Consider the following 17007-nt stretch of genomic DNA (forward strand, 5'->3'; position numbering starts at 1 on the left):
CTTTGAGACTATTACCATTCAATTAACATTCCTAAACCCTCACTCGGTTACATGCATGTTGCCTGCATCTTCCCTCCCCTTCCCAGAGGATCAGGGATCCCTGCAAGTATTCAGATCAAGACTGTTTCAGAGCCTTGCTGAGTGGGAAGTGACAGCTGAATAGCATTTTGTTTAAGCGCCTTCTACAAGGACAGCACCAGTTCGGGCTGGAGAAGCCCCAGTGTTACTTTTCCTGAGGCACACTCGTGGGTGTTTCCATTGCTTTCCTTTGCTTAAGATGATGCTGTGCACTGAGGGACTCCTTCCTGCCTGCCCTGCCGTGAGCAGTAGCTGCTATGGGACAGGCAGTCCTCTCCATGAGCGACTCTTTTGTGCTAAAATCTGAGGAGCTGTTACTGTGCTGTTGAAACCAGGACTGGTTTTACAAACCTGCCAGGCCAGAAACCTTGTTATTAGAGAGACTTTGTGGCCAGTAGCTATTGGGCTTATAAAAGCACTTGCACTGGCTGAGATTTTGTGCATCCCTGTGGTTGGTGCTGAGCCTGGACTAGGAAGAGCCCCAGGAAAGGGGAGAGGTGATGCTGAGTGCTGTTGTGCCATGAGGACCATACTAGGCTCTGGCTACGGGGAGCTTTGGAAGATCCTTTAAACTGTATGAAGGGTGAAACCTCCTCCTCTGCAAAAGTGACCTTGCATCCTCCAGAGACATGTTTCCTGCCTGGCAATAGGGTGATGAGCACCAGTGCTGGAAGCGGTTGTTCCTTCTGCTGCTTCCCTAGCACTGCCTGGCCAGCCCTGGCTCAATGTCACAAGGCTACCAGGGTTCATCACCAACAGTTAAAGCCCCTGTGTTAATCAGGAATGTCAGCCACAATCCTCAGGACCAGGTCTGCTTCTCAATCCATCTGTAAGTGTAAAGGAGCCAAAGAACAAGGAAAATGCCACACAGCCTCTTCTATCCAGCTCCCCAGGAAAAATACGATACAAGAACCAAAGGAAAGTGGTACAAAACAGTGCCAAGCTATTTTCCATGCTGTGTTGTCCTTCACGAATCTGCAAGTGCAGCCACAGCAAACCAGCTATCCAGGTTCTCTCACACCCCATTTTGAGGGCATTCTCTGTGCCAGCAAACTGAGCCATGGCTGACAAAGTAATCACCTGGGCAAGTAGTGAAAACAGATTTTTTTCCCAGTGCAGGTATACAGAACTGGTTCTGATGCTTGAGATGAGACTTCAGCACAAATTTAACTTTATTCAAGCAGCCCCGTTATCCTTGGCTAGCACCTTCCTTGACAGAACTACCCAAAGTAGAAAATTAGACCTTCATCTCCATATAATATTGAAGGAAAACTGTATGAACAAGGTTTGGTGGAAATGCGGTTGTTAAGAGCTTCTTGGCACAGACAGGCATGTCTTACATACACCTACATGGAAGGTCTATGTGCTTCTGGCTTTTGTCACTGTTCTTGACCCTAACTCTTTCTGAATTACCTTGCTGCCCCATTTTCTGGTCCTCTTTTCTTTAGCTGCTCTGTCCTACCTTTGGTGTGTAATCTCCCCAGCCCATGGTCTCACCAAATCTAACAGAGATGGTCCAAAATGATCTAGAGGAGTCAACAGTTCCTGCAGAGCCAGGAGGCACCTGCTGCAAAACCAAAGGGTCCTCATTTGTGTGGATATCCCTGGTCAAAAACTGCTGGCAGTGCAAATTCTGCCAAAACAAACCATTTATTGAAATCAGCAGCTGAATGGGAAAATGTTGATTTCAATGAAATTTTTCAATGGTGGTGTGGGGAGGGTAGGGGGAAGCCAGCAATGTTTTTTTTGCTTTTGGCCAGTGTTTGAAATTGCCTTAGGAAAAAAAAAATCAGTTAAATCCTACTGTATAATATGCAAGTTTAAGTGAAATGAAAGGGAAAAGTTGAAAAGAAATCTGTTGAGGAGCTGCTAATTGAAGGAGTTTGGGATTTGTCTTGTAAGAAACAAACATTTTAGCTGTCCGTGTTGTGATTTGGAATGAGTCTCCCTTAACTGTTGGAATTTCCCACAGAACAGATGTTCAGCCTCTTAATTTGTGCTTCATCAGCAAATACTTGAATTTCCAAGACTGCGTGTCCCTTCTCAGCTGGAGGGTAGCAGGCACCAGAGGAGCCATCCCAAATCAGGGTTTGTCTCACCAGAGGTGTAGGTGTGCCTATGCCAGAAGGCTCCTGCAGCCTCCTTGTACGCATGTGCTCCTTTGGTGTGATGGCTGTGCTTCCCTAGGTAACATCCTGATTAAATAAGGCCCGAGCACACTGGCAAATGCTCACATGCACAAAATTAATCCATGCATTGGTATTTGCAAGGATTTTAAGTGAGTGATGGGAAAGAAGATAAAGGTAAGATGTCCGAAGTATGCTATATGCAAGGCAATGCTAGGGCCCAACGCTGGGTTTTTTCCCCTGTGCCTGCCATTAGTGAGTATCTTGCCAGAACAAAAGCTGAGGTGAGTGGATAAGGACTTGTAGTGTCTGACTCTTACCTTCTGCCTGCATGGCAGCTCATGTCCTCCTAGAGCTGTACTGAGCTAAAAAGCAAGGATTAGGCACAGCATCCAGGAAGACTGTAGGGCCGAAGTATTGTGGGGCGACCAGGGGTAGCTAAATGCAGAATTGTGGCATAACACACGACCCAGCCTGGCCTTGTGCCCCTTCTCCTCTTCCAGTCATCTGTGGCAGGGGTAGCCAGATACACATCACTGCACATACATGATATACGTGATCTCCATGTGTTTCCATCCTGCTTGGCTGAGCTCCCTGCTCTCTCTGCATGGGATTTCTGTTGGCAGTTCCCGTCTCCCATGTCCGCATGCAGAAACCCCTGCTCCTTGGTAGCACTTGCATAGCTCACCTTTCCCCTTCATCCTGGGGCACTCTCCGCTCGCTGAGAAATGCCATTCAGGTGTTGGGGTTTGGCTTTCAACCCAGCATCTCCTTCTGTGCTGGAAGAAGCTGCCTGAGGCTCTGCAATATTGGTGCTTGAGCGGGGAAATCCAGAGGTCAGATGTGGCTGGCAACAACATCTTGCCCTGGTTTCTGCAGGCTGTGATTGAAGCGAGCCTTCATTTACGGCTTTGGGGGCTCACACTGGCCGGTTGTGCCTGGCTGCTGTGGTGCTGAGCCTCTGCTAGGCTGATTCCCATGTGTGCCAGACATGAGGTGTCGTGTTGGGGAGACGTCACGACGAGCTGTATTTATACAGGCTGTTGCTTGGCAGTGCTGTTCCAAGGTGCATCAACATAATGAGATACATAAAAGGGGAAGGCAGTTAAATGTGCAGTAACATCACAATAAAGGTAAAACTGAGCATTAATGAAAAATCCGAGCACACTAAGTGCAGTACAGTTGAACACTCCCACTACCTTGGGCCTCAGTGCCCAAACTTAATAATAATTTCTGGCAGTGTCATTACCAGAATTAAATGAAGGCCTAACTGTCCAGAAAAAGATGTTTGGAAAAAATGGGTCTTGAGACTTTGCAAGTGGTTCTGCTGTGCGGGTGTCCCCAAGGCAGCACGGGTAGCAGGGGAACTGGAAACCACTGCAAGGGGAGGGCGGTGGCTGAGAGTACAGGGTGAGGAGGAAGCGATGAGTGGAAGAAGAACCAGTGTGGTCATTTTGGGAGTGGAGCTATGCACTTGCTGCCAGGTGATGAAGCACCTGGGGAGCTGCTGGATGTGCTGTGAAGATGGGGTGAGGGTTTGTATGTGTATGTACATGCTTGGCTCTGACCCCATGCTGCCACTTCCCCAGGGCCAGCAGTGCTGCAGGGGATGCTGCTGCCTTTGGTACCTGGGGGGTCTCTGGACTTCAAATACAGGACCCCAGAAATACTGACTGCTGGGAAAAACTGAACTAAGTGGATTGCTTTCCTCCTAGTAAATAAAATCTCTTTTCTCTTCTCTCCTTCCCCTCTGTGCCCACCCTGGCAGGTTTTGGAGGCTTGCTTGCCGGTCGCCACGTGCTGACGCCATGGCGCCGAGGCTCCCAGGAACGGGGTCACTCTCTCTCATTAGCCTTGGAGTCCTAGTCCTGGTTTTGGCTCTCCCTGCTGATGCTGGGTAAGGTGGTGAGCGCTGAGGCTGTTGGCCAAGGCTGCAGTCCTCTTGCTGTGCTTAAATATCCCGGGGCCAGTACCTGTGTGAAGTAGTCCAGGGCAAAGCACTAAAAAGCGTCTCTGCTGTGTTTGACCCTCCCCTTGTCCCCGTCCCCATGCCCTTCACCCGGGGACTGTTCAGTCCCTCGTGGCTGAACTGACTTATTACATTAGCATTATTTGAGGTGCTCTCACTAAGGACAGTTGTCAGCATTTTTGCAACAAAACCAATTTTCAGATTTGGCTTCTGCACAATTCATTCTGGGCAAGGACTTGGCTTGGATGAGTTTTAACCTGGAAGAGAGACTTCCCCCCCCTTTAATTTTTTAATACTCTTTTAAAGAAAAGAAAATGAAACTGCTTCGGCTGTTTGGCTGTTTATGGTGTAACAACCCATGAGCAGCACACCTGATCTGCTGCAGCGTGGGGAGGGGGGGGCTCTGGCCAGCCCTGGCTGGGCACGCTGCTTGCCCTCCGCCTGGGTTGGTGTCCCTGGGCGTGCAGGCTCTGGCTGTCCTGGCACAGAGAGCGCTGCCACCAGCCTCGCCTTCCCAGCCTCTGGGAGCTGTCGGGAGAAGACGAAAGCCTGTTAGTCCGTGACAGGCTCTGCATCGCTCCTCTGCATCCCACCGGAGCCTCTGCTGAGGCTTGGTGTGCTCGGAGAGCCCTTCGAGGAAAGGAGGCAGAGACTCCCCCAGCACAGCCTGCCAGCTGTGGGGAGGGAGGAGCTCTGTGCAGGGGGAGAGAAATGCAAATAATACATGACTGCTATAAAAAATTTAGAAAAGCCTTTAGAGTGCCAGGTACGGACGCTGAAATGCCGTCTGCTGAGTTACAAGTCCAGCAGCGATCAAGGATTTTCATGCATGAAGAAACGTCAATGCTGCCACTCCTACTTCACCCACGCACCCCTCTATGTGCAGCCGTTCGCCCAGCTGCACGCTCCTACCCTGTCCTGCCCACGCCGCTTCACCTGCTTGGATCTAACTTTGCATAGGCAAAAGCATCCTGAGCATGCCTTGACATGTAGGTGTTGACCCTCGTATCGATGTACGGCTGCCTGCCTGCCTAGGCACAGGCAGCCCCGGGGCACTGGCCTCTCGCCTTCCCCTCCAGCCCGCTGGGGCTGGGTCCCTGTCCCCAGGCCGGCTGCGGGGGGGTATCAGCAGCCCCTGTGCCCGCAGCCCTGCCTCTGCCTTCCCCACCGCTGCCCTTTTGCTTCCCGTCACGTATTCACTGATGCTGCTGCCACTGCTCCCTCACCGCCTGCCATGCGGATATTGCTCTGGTCCGCGGGAGGATTTGTTTCCTAAACTGCGTACAAGGGGACCCTTGTTCGCAGCTAAGTGAGCCGATGCGGCAGCCAGCTCTCCAGAGAGCATGTGCACGGGGGGGGTGGCGAGGTAATGACTTTTCCTCCAGCCTATCCTAATTAAATTTGCTGTAAACCTCTGTCTTCCCTGCCTAAAGCTTTTAATTATTTTAAAACCATGATCCCCATACCTCTTTGCAGTTCCTTAGAGTTGTTCACTGGGGCTTTGAGAGAGATAAATGAGACCTGTTTTTACACCTTGCTAAAGGGGAGCTTTAGCTTTATGTTAAGGTTAGGTGAGCCAGCCCAGACCTCGGCTGGGCTGGGGAATTAGCCCAAATCAGGTGCCAGGCAGAGGTGCTACTGGCTGTCCCTTGCCCGCACCTTTCCCTCTCCCTGCCTGTGCCGCTCTTTGCCCGGCGCCTCCTGAGTGAATCTCACGCTGCTCACATTGAAGTCGAAACCTCAAATGTCAGGCTAAGTAAAATGGCTTTGAAATTTGTAAACTCATTTTCCCCATCACTGCTGAGCCTCCGCCAGGACTTCTTCACAAAAACCTGTCCTCTCGCTCTTTATATTATGGGTAATTTTTAAAGATAGCTTATAAAACATTAATGAATGAGCTTTCATGAGCATGCTAGCTATTCATAAGTTATAGATGGTTATATACCCATCAGCAGACACTGGTACAGATTGCTTTTAACCATGACATCTATTGAAAGCTGGTACAATTGAAACCTCACTAATTACAGTAGGCATTTGTTAAATTCCTCAAAATTCTACTTACCTGCAGGGAGTTCAGCTATTCCAAATATTTCAAGTCCAGCTGAAAAGCCAAACCCACAGTTTTGATTCGAATGGGAAGTCTTGAAGGCTGCGTGATGCAGTTTGTAATAATCAGCGGTGTTTTGATGTTTCACATCTGACAGGTTGCATTACAGCTGGAACGGGTGTTTTCCTGACCATGCCTCACCCCCCCATACCCTATGGGAACTGCAGTTTAAGCACTTTATTACCTTTGTTGGGCTCTTATCTGCTGAGCTTCCTGGCTTGACCACTTCTCCCATGATAGCAGGTATTGGTTTGCTAAAAACCAGAGGCCAGGTGGCCTTGTGAGAGGTGGGTACGATCCCTGGAGAGGCGAACCTCAAGCACTTGAAATGCAATTTCCCAGAGTGTTTGGTCATTGATGCCGACGCAAATTAATGTCAAACTTGCCCAAAATGGAATATTTCAATTAGCTGCAGCATGCTGAATAGTATTGATTCAGCCTGACTCTAAAAATACCCATACTTTGCTCTCAATTTTTCCTCTTTTGCTAGAAAATACTTTTTGCTCTTCTTTTATCTTACAGAAGCTGGGTTTTCTGTTGGGAGAACATTTTGATAGAAAACTCCAAGCCAGTTCTGCTACTTGCCACCCTACTGACCCTTCACAGAATATTTACAAATGGACCAGTAGTGTCAGGGGTAACTAGTCTAACCAAATGGGATGCAGCAGGATTAAGCTTTGAACTCCTTAAATTATATTCCTCTTTCTGGTTTTTTTTTTCCCCCAGTTAATTCCTGATGCATGCTTAAACCATTGGCTGCACACATCAACTGCAGCAAGAGAAAATGAGGCTGGGGAGGCAAAGGGAAGGGGAGGAGATGTTAGAAAACAACAATTTAGGGGCTTCTCTTCCCCCAGCTGCAGGGAGTGGGACCCTGCTTCAGAGTGTCATAGGTGCCCTTCCTGGTAATTGAACCTATGTCTTGCAGCACCAGTGTCTCTCTAGTTTGCTGCATTTGAGGTCTTCATCTGGGCAGTGCTCCCCAGGCACTTATCTCTCTGGTTAGGGGCTGATTTGCCTGGGGGGGCTGCCCTACTCCCAAGGGGCTCCTGGATGAGGATCCCTCTGCTCCAGCAGCCTTTTCTCCCCCTGCCTGGCTGGGCTTCCTCAGCCATCCCACTGCCTGTCTGTGCCTCTTAATCTTTTTTTGGCCTCATTGGTGTCTCTTTTATTTCCTCTTCCATCTTCCTTGCAATCTCTGCATCTCTATAGATTTTTCTTTTGGTTTTCTGTTACTTAATCTTCTGTCTTTCCATTTGTTTTGGTCCTAACAGCTATTTCTGCTGGGGGAAAGCTGTGCTTGGAGCCACAGCACCAGAGTACTCTGTGTTGTCTGAAATGTCTTTTAGAGACAGCCAGTTTAAGAAGGATTCACAGGCTCCTTTTCTGTTGATTGAAAGGGAGACTGTCATGGTTGCAAAATGCAAATGTATTATTTGAGCCCCTTGGGCTTGCAAAGCTGCATTGAAGATTTTGTTTGGTGAAATGAGCTTTGTTTGAGAAATTTACTACTTATTTTATTCCACCTGGGGCAGAAAATGCCCTGAGGAAATCGTCTTATTTGGGGGCTTCCAGGCTTCTTGCGTTGAGCAGAGATAGGAACGTGAAAACTCATTTGGTTTTATAAACAGGGAAAGTTCAACAAACCGTAGAAATGGTTCATGAAGAGTTTTAATGATGGACTCAGGCTTCAAGCCTGCTTTACTGAATTCCTACTTTTCTTCCTTCCCTCTTCCCAGGAGCAGATAACTTGGAAATGGCTCAATATGGTAAATAACTGGCATCACTTCTTCAATGCTGCCTAAAAGGAGATACTGGCACTTGAGTAACTGAGGTTCCCACAGCCTCTGTTCATAAAATGCCCTTTCTTAGGGGCAGGCAAGGGATGCTGGGGCAAGCGAAGGCTTCCTGAAAAAACAAGGCTCCTAAACCGCTACCCATGGTGCCACTGGCCCTGAGCATGGAAAGGTGGGGAGGGGACAGCGGGGATGCCTCAGCTTCCATGGTGAGGGCTGCGGTGGCAGAGGCCAGAGGAGAGTTGATCGAGATGCCCTGTGGGGAGTCGGGCAAGCACATCACCTTATCAACAGGTGTGCCCCATCCTGCAATTCAGGGCCCACTGCAGCACAGGCTGGAGCATAAACCGACATCCCTTCATTTCCAGTAACTGTTCAGGGCATGTAAAGAGTAGGTTTCTCTTCTGATGATGTTTTTTCCTCTTTCTTCCCCTGTGTGCCAGGCTTTCTCAGAAGCATGTTTCAGATGTCGTCGATGACAGCAAAGATAACATCACCATTTTCACCCGCATCCTGGACCGGCTGTTGGATGGATACGACAACCGCTTGAGACCCGGACTTGGAGGTTAGTTGGGTGGAGAGATGATGTTTTCCACAGCTGTGTAGCTTTAGAAATGAGAGGCTGCACAGATGACTTTTTAATAATTGTGGTGCTGTGGGAAGGAGAAGCTGGTTCAGTGCCAGAGACAGTGTGCTGCTGGTTTCCCCATTCTGAGTCTGTGCTATCTTGTTGTTTGATATTTTGTGAGATGAGAGGTGCAAGTCTCTGACTGCTGTTGTCTTCTATGACATTACATTGATAGGCCTGTAGATGGAGCAAATATGATTAAACTTATTTCTGCTACTTTTATAGGCATTACCATTTCAGAAATGACAATACTACCAGTTTGCAGGACCTTCAACTTGTGTTGGTGTTGCTTTTTAGTCCGTGGGCTTTGCTATAGAGCCTCTCTCTTGACATCTTCTCAGTTATTTCCTATGTAGCTGTCACCTGGCAAGCTCTTCTCTGTGTGCCGGTCTGGGCACCGGGCAGTCAGCCAGGCTCTGCTGTCTCCTGAGCTGCTTTTAACACTGCTGCCATTACAGCTACTGCTGCTGAGTTTCTCTCCAAGCACCTACAGATGTTTAAGGTGCTTTAGAAAGCAAAACCATGGTAGTCACCTTCCCTCCCAATGCTTATGGCATACATTTAGTATGATGTAAGGAGGCAGAAGCAACGGGGACATGTGTGGGGAAGACAGACGTGAGCTTTCTTAGTGAGACGAGGGAGACATGAGCCTGCGTGGTTTCTTGGTGCGTTGTTGCCAAGGGGCATTGCTGTGGCAGAGAAAATGACCCCTCTCAGGTGCTGGCGACTGTGTGCCACAGGGGCCACTGAGGGTCACTCCTGCTCGGCTGCAAAGCTGTGCTGCTTGACCATGATTCCCACCCAAAGCTGGAGTCACCGTATGTTCCCCCATTCCCTGAAGGTCCTGCTGCCAAAGGAGGTTGGGAACAAGCTTTCTGAGCTCTTGCATGCTGATGGGGGCTCCACTGATACAGTGCTAGCCTGGAATTGCATCCTCTGTTCCTCAGAGCAGCCTCATCGTCTCTTCCCAGCTCCATGTCCACCTCTGTGCCATGGCCCTCTGCCCTGCACCTGTCCAGGAGTACTTTGATCCCAAGCAGAGACCATGCAAAATCTGGGGAAGAAGGGTTTCTCCAGTGAGCATCCTCACCTCCAGTGGGCTGCCATGCTGCAGGACCCAGACAGGAAAGGGTTACTGTGTCTGCATAAGCCATCCATCAGTTTTATCGCTTTTGTTGCTTGTTTCTTTCCCCCAGAATTAACTGCAGTCCCACTAATAGCTTTGCTTCCTCAAGTCTCCCCGATGGCTGTATTGATTTAACTGAAACGAGCTCTGAAAGGGGACTGAGGGGGCATTTATGTTCACTGTAGTCTCGGTTGCAGACAACCCCGTGCAAAGTATTAACAAGAGGACTCCCAGGAGCCCCTTGCTGGGGAAGTTAAAACCTTTCTTGGAACATCTCTGCTCTGTTGCTTTAGATCCTTTAATAACGTGCTTAACATAATAAATTGCCTTTGCCTGAACCAGACATTGCATGTTTAAAGACTGCTTTCACCTCTGATTTCCCCTCATGGAGCACTCTTGCAGACCCAGATGGGAGGTTTTGAAAAGAGCTACAGGTTTTGGGGGCTCCTCGCTGCCCATGAGTTGTCCTCAGTGTGTGTGTGTATAGTGCAGCCTGGTGAGCCAGGTTCTCTCCACTTTTAGAGGGACTTGTTTTCCCCAAGTCTAGGTTTTTATTCCTTGGAGGTCTGTCAGGGCTGCTATCAGGAAGAGCATGAGAAGGAAAGACCTTTCCCACTGCTGCTGGTGGCCAGAGAAGTAGAAATGGCAGACTCCAGACTTAGGGGTTAATCAAATGGGCTGGGGTGATAATCAGCAAGAGATGGGCTCCTGCTGTCCAAGGTTATGTGAGATCTGTGAAAGGGATTGCTTTGCTTCACATTAGCAGCTGTGCTGCTGGGTGATTCAGTGACTTACAAGGTACATTGATTTTCCTGTGAGACAGCTCTGAACAGTCCCTGTAGACCCAGCATTGTCTCTCTCCGTTTCCCTCGGGAATATCTTGCACTTGCTTTTCTGAAGACGTCAGGCAAAAGCATCTATTCGCACCATCCAGTCCTGCTTTAGTGTCCATGGAAAGGGAAGACGTGGTGGTATTGTGCCCACGCACAGGCTAATGGAACAATGGACTAGCCTAAATTGTGGGTAACCAGGAAGCAGGACACACAGGTTCCCTTCCTGGCCTTGGTTTCCCTGCTCTGTATGAGGCAAATCCCCCTGAAAACACTGGGTTGGGATACGAAGGGCTGAGCGGGGTGCAGGGCTGCAGCACCTCCCGGGGCTGCACAGTGCTGCATGTGCCCGAGTGTCTGTCCCCCGTGTTTGGCAGAGCCGTTTCCTTGTGCGCCGGGAACCGAGCAATGTTTGTTTAGGCTTTGGGAAAAGACACTGTGTAATCAACAGAGTGTTGATGTGGCGACTTCTCCCCTCAAGATAGCCTCTTTGTATTTATTTTCTTATCCCCTCTGTTTTCACCATCTGCTGCCACCCACTCTAATAGCTCCCATGCCAGAGCTCCTCTTCCTACCAGGATGCTGCAGACACAAACTGAAGCAAACCAGTGCTGAGGCTGCTCGGCAGTGCCCAGTACTGCAGAGCCAGGCTCCAGGCGAGGGTGGTCCTGTGCCTTGCTGCTGCTCCAGTGCCCAGGAGGCAGCTCAGGACATTCTCTCCGGCGAGGGGTCCTTGCAGTCTTGATGGCAAGTAGAGGTTTGTGAGCATGCTCTAGGCTAGCTTAGAAGAGGAAAGCTGCGGGAGGAAGGTGGCTGTCAGACCCCTCCTTCTGCAGCAATGCCCCGTAGCACTGGGAACACGGCCGTCGGTGTCACAGAGAAGTCTTCTGTGGCTGGTAGGAGGTTACTCCCTCTTTCTGCCAGGTGAGCTGAGGCTGGCTTGCTCTTAGGGACAGAGCTGAGTCTTTTGTTTGGCCCCATGACCACTGAAATACAGTCTGGGCTTGAGGAAGGGGTAGCTGTGTAAACAGATCATGTTTTAGGACTCAGAGTGGTTGAGGAGAGGAAGGAACTGTCAGCAGATAACCTGTGTTTCCCCTGACAAAACACAGGGCAGATTGGTTATTAAGTCAGAAGAGGAACAGAAATGGACCCCGAAGGGATGGAGACATCTGTTGTCATGGCCAACCTTGTAGGCTAAGAAAATCTCCCACCGAGAGAGTTCCTATGGACAGTACTGACCTCCACTCCTGGTCTGGAACTGTGCAATCATGCAGATCCTCTGCCCAGCCCTGCAAGGGCTGCGATGAGGGGCATCTATTTATAGTTCTCAAATTCTCTTTGCTGCAGCTCCCTGCAGACCTGGCATGCGGAGAGGCCTGTTTTGAACCCGGAGCTTGCCTTGCTTGCAAGAGTCAGAGAGAGGAGATGTGGCCAGGAGAAAGAGGTAGAACTGGCTGACAAAGGGAGAGACACCATGTACCCAAAAAGAAGGGATGCTCAAGGAGTGGGATGTGAGCGATGGGACCACCAGTGATCCTCCAAGAGTGACTGATGCATGAAATACCCTGTATATCCTTGTGCTGCTTACTGTGAAGAGTGACTGAAGTTCTGTAATCCTTACATGGACAGTGTGATGCCCAGCAGTTACCATGTTGTTTGAGGTTCAGTGATGGTCCCTGTGCATCTGTACCTCCTGCAGCCTTATTTCCTAACTGATGAAGTTTAGGTCCATTGTGCTGCAACCAAAACACAACCATCTTGTGAATCCCTGGGGAGGCGCAGGAGGGGGGGTTTCCAGACTTGCCCCAGCCTTTTACTGCCTTACAGCCTCGAGAATCCTTTTAACATGCTTTGGCAATACAATGCTATCGGGGAGCACTTGCTGCTCAGGGAGGAGGTGCATGGGGCAAAACATGGTAAGGATTTCTTCCAGCTCAGCCAGAGACTGCTTCATGGGGGCCAGGGGTGCGTCTGAGGTGCTACTTGGTGTGAGGATGAGGAACCCAGAGGGCATCTGGAGCAGTGGTGGACAAAGTCTCTGTATTGGGTGGTCAGGGGAAGCCTGTGCTCCAGGAAAATGTTGGCCTTTTCCACGGGATGCCAAGGAGGAAAAGATTCTGCCTCAAGGAAGAGGAGAGAGTAGCCTGTTCAATTTTCTAAAAGATGGGCTGTAAACGTTCTAGATAAGCCAGTTTCTCCAACTGCAATTAAAAAGTAATTTGTACCATGTTAAGCAGCTAAGCTAGGATCAATCGGTGTTATCCCTCCTGGATGCATCATTGCTTACAAGGTAACTCACGACCTTTCCTTGAAGCTTCTACCACGTGTCTCTGGAGTCCCTAAATGGCTGACTCGGCCCCACTGAGGGAGCAGTGGCTGGCAAGCATCCTGCCGGTCTGTGTCTGCATGACGTGTTTCTGGACAGTTGAGGGTTAGGAGCCTACTGAAGTTTTCAGAGCAGGGGGTTTACTGGGACCAGCAAATGCAGGCAACTCAATTGCAAGTAATGCAATTCCCTAGGCAGAACAAGTGACTTGGCCCCTTTGGTTTCTTCTTCCTTGGGGACAGGCCATGGCTGCCCAATACTTGTCCTCAGGGTTTGCAGCAAGTGGGTCCCATCCAGGCAGAGGGGAAGCACCAGTTTGTACCTTCACAACTGAGTATGTCTGCAGAGTGAAAGCAACCCAGGGTTGTGGCTGCCTTCTCTTCCTCACCTCCACTGGGTAGCTCTTTGTGCCTTGGTGTTAGCATCTCCCTGCGTGTGTTGGGCTCAGTGCAGACGCCCTTGGGCTCAAGCACCTTTTGGTGAGGTCAGGCTCTGCTGCTCACAATAGGACTCAAATCAGGGATGCCCAACGTGGGCCTACGGTGCCTTTTATCTGGCCTTACTATGTCAGCTCTGCCCTGCTAAAGGTTTTGATCTATAGTTACCTGTTAATATTTATCCTGCTGATGTATTCCCTTTATTCTTTTGTAAGTGAAGCGTACTTCTGCTGGAGTTTTTCTTGTCTCTTCTTTCTGTGGTGCAGTGTTTCTTCCTGCTTTTTTAATGATGGTGTAGTTCGCAGGAAGGCTTCTGAGCAAGCGAGAAACATCTGTATCCCTGTCTCGCCACCTGTATTTCACTGATTCAAATGCTGATGGCCAAGAGGATTTGCGCTTAGCTTCAGAGCGGCTCCTTCTAGGTTGAGACATTCCTGTGAGATGCTTGGTGTATTACACCTCAGTGCATCTGTCATTTTGTCCTGACCTCCTGCAGGTAAGGGCTTGTCTGTCATTATGTGAGCATTAAGGCAGAGGGACTGAAATAGTCAGAATAATTAAATTATAGAACTACCTTCTCTCAAAAGTACAGTGCTCTTCAAGCTGAAACAGTGAGGGCTTATCTTCCTGGCAAGATCCAAGAAGAAATCTGTTTGCAATGAGAGTAACTTATAATAGTAGTAGAAATTGTTAAATTGTCCAGGTTGAAGTTTAGAGAACCTTTATTTCCTAAAATCTGGATGAAATGTTGAAATTGTCCTTTTCTTCTGCGGATAGGTTGCAAAACCCTGGGGAAGGGACCCTCGCAAGCTCTTGGGGTGCCTGTAAAGTCGCAGCATGCAGCAGCCCAACTTTCATGTGCTCAGTGGTGGACAGAGGGGTGGAGGCAAATCTGTTCTTGGTCCCTTGGCAGGAGCATTGGATACTGCCTGTTGCTGTGGGGACACCTGTGTGCTGGTGGACGAGTCCCACTGCAGTATGTCCCGCCCCCCATTGCAGCAGAGCTGGTCCTCAGGTGTCCAGGGGGGACAGACTCTATCTGGTCTTGAGCTCTTCTGCAGGATTTTTCACCTGTGCGTGCTGAAGCTGCCTGCAGCTTGTCATAAACATTATCTAGATCTACTGTTTGTGCAAGAGAAACGTTAGATGACAAACCCAGTGGTCCTTTGTGGTTTGTTATGATTTCCAGGGTTTCAGGACTGTGTTTAATCTGTTTTTCCGTCTTAATGTTCCACCTCTCCCAACTTTTCATCTCTTCTCTCTGATCTGACTTCATGCCTTGTATTGATTACTCCAGGGAGGAATTTGATCCTTTCTTAGAAAAAATCCATGTCTTATCTCAGATTTTTGTCTTTGTCTGAGATTCCTTGATGAGTTTTAATTTGAAGCTGAGGCATTGCCTGAACAGCATTTTCTCCTATTTACCTTTCTGGGCAACAGGGACCCTGCTCTGTCTCATCAAACTTCTGAAGTTAAGATCTATGAACAAATGAAAAAAAGGTTGTCTTCCCTTTGGGTGCAGCTCTCCAAAGGCAGCTTTGCCATGGATTTGCACAGCCCCGATGCTCTCCTCTCTCATGCAGAAATCCCAGTTGTGCTGCTGTTTAAACCCATGGCGTACAGGGAGAGGGAGCTCTGTGTGAAAAGGCATGCACACATCAGAAGGCAAGTGAGGAATGCGGGCTTGACAGCTATGCCTAAGGGTGAAAGTCTTCTCTTAAATAACTTATGAATTTGCTTAGGGCAACAAGTCTGTATCAAAGTTTCAGGGATATCACAAACACTCCGTAGGGGTCAGAAACCCATGGTGAAAAGAGATTCATAGCTTTTTGTGTGAAACGGCACTTGGGCTTCAGGTCAGCACTGGGTCCTCTGGGGGCATCTTGCAGCTGCCTGTGCCTCTGCAGCAGTGTGGGAGGGAGTGGACCACCACGGTGGGTCCCTGCCCAGCCACCCTCTCCACGGGGCAGTCGTGTGGCCAAAGTCGATGACCCATGATGAGGCTGTCCTTGGGCAGCACGTTCCTGGGCTCTCCAGAGGGGCCACAACCAAGTCCCCAGGCTGCCAAGGTTGTAGAGGGGAAGGTGTTTCTCATGCTACTTTGGATGCCTTTTTTTAGATGGTGCCTTCATTTGCTGCTTGTGGTTCCAGTGAGGAGTCTGCCCCAAGCTGCTAACCCCTCCATATATCCGCACATGTAGGCAAGAAGTAAGATTTTTCCCAAAGGTTGAGAAATTTTTCTAGGAAAGTGAATCCATTTGGAGGAATTTTTACCCCAGTGATTTGTACTGGAGTAACAGCTCAGAGCGTCAATGCTACATCAGACACCTGCAGTAAACCAGTGTGAACGTTAGGCAGCTGATCCCTGCCTGAGGGGAAGCTGGTGGGTGCGTGTTGGAGACGGTATGACACAATTTGTTTATAATGACTTTGGAAGGGGGGAGCTGATGTTTAAGTGTGTTGAACATGTGTTAGATGGTTTTAAGAACATTAGTAGATGATGTTAGAGGTGGCTATAAACTGCTTGCAAGGATGTCTTTATTGATCTGTTGGACTATGGCAGCTACTCATTTATTAGAATTTCCACTCGTTTAGTCCCATGTAAAGGATTTATAATGTGTCTTTGATATGGATTGTGAAATAAGATTTTTTTTTATTAGGTATTATAAAGTTTAAAAACAACTTTAATTGGTTTATTCGGGGAAGCTGGTGGTGAAACAACTGGTCAAATATTGAGGAAAGAGCAGTTATTTTATTTGTTGAGCTAGAGGTTAAAATGTTTGCAGCAGTTCGTGTGCGTATACAGAGGCACTGATTATGTCTGATGAGGCAAAGTCATTGATCGTGTTGGTGGTGAATTTCAGCCCAGTTCCATCTGGAAGAAGCAATCAAATCACATGTACCTGGGCCCCCTGAGGTGGGGGGATTAATGCTGCTGATTCAGACCTGTTAGCTTGTTAATGCCGTTTCATTTATTTAAAGGTTATTGTTTGAGTAAATAAGAATATTGGAGTGTTCACAAGGCTCTGGAAGATGCATGGGGCTTTGGGGAGTGAGTTGCTGCAAGACTATGAGGCTAAACTGTGCAGGGTCCCTTAACCAAATACTGTTAAAAGTCAGAGTGAAATTCTCACCCTGTTGCAGTAAATGGCAGAGCTCTCACTGAGTCTGGTGGGGCAGGAATTTTGTGTAATGATTTCTTTGTCTATGTGTACTGCCCTGTAGCTTACTTTAAATATCTGCCTCTGAAGGACATACAGCTAATGTTTATTAAAAAAAAAGTCTTTGTGGAGTACTGGCAATTGTAAGCATAGAGTATAGCCTAGAGAGAGTTTTTAATCTGCATTTTGCATTGTGAGAAAAGGACACCCCGTTCACTTTACCTTCTGGAAGAACATAATTCAAACCAAAGTGATGAGAACAACAGGCATGGAAAAAGCTTTTTGTTTTGGTTTGGGTTTTTTTTCCCCAAACCCACTGGAAAATCCTATTAATGACAAGTTCAGACTGAATCAGTGGATGAAATGATTCATGACTGGAGTGAAATAAATTGTGTCTGAAAATTCAAGACGCTATTTCAA

The 17007-nt window shown here is 48.6% G+C and overlaps 1 protein-coding gene across 2 annotated transcripts in view; it reads left to right on the forward strand.

Moving 5' to 3' along the window:
* LOC104318832 (gamma-aminobutyric acid type A receptor subunit alpha3) overlaps nucleotides 1-17007 on the forward strand; it is a 75568-nt gene that overhangs the window by 5581 nt on the left and 52980 nt on the right. For both annotated transcript variants that reach the window (XM_069811167.1, XM_069811169.1), the window contains exons 2-3: nucleotides 3973-4101; nucleotides 8520-8641. In XM_069811167.1, coding sequence (XP_069667268.1) covers nucleotides 4013-4101; nucleotides 8520-8641 — 211 coding nt within the window. In that variant the 5' untranslated portion in view covers nucleotides 3973-4012. The remainder of the gene's footprint in view (nucleotides 1-3972; nucleotides 4102-8519; nucleotides 8642-17007) is intronic.

This window comes from Haliaeetus albicilla, chromosome 23 (genome assembly GCF_947461875.1).
Source record: "Haliaeetus albicilla chromosome 23, bHalAlb1.1, whole genome shotgun sequence".
In the NCBI taxonomy this organism is placed as follows: Eukaryota; Metazoa; Chordata; class Aves; order Accipitriformes; family Accipitridae; genus Haliaeetus; species Haliaeetus albicilla.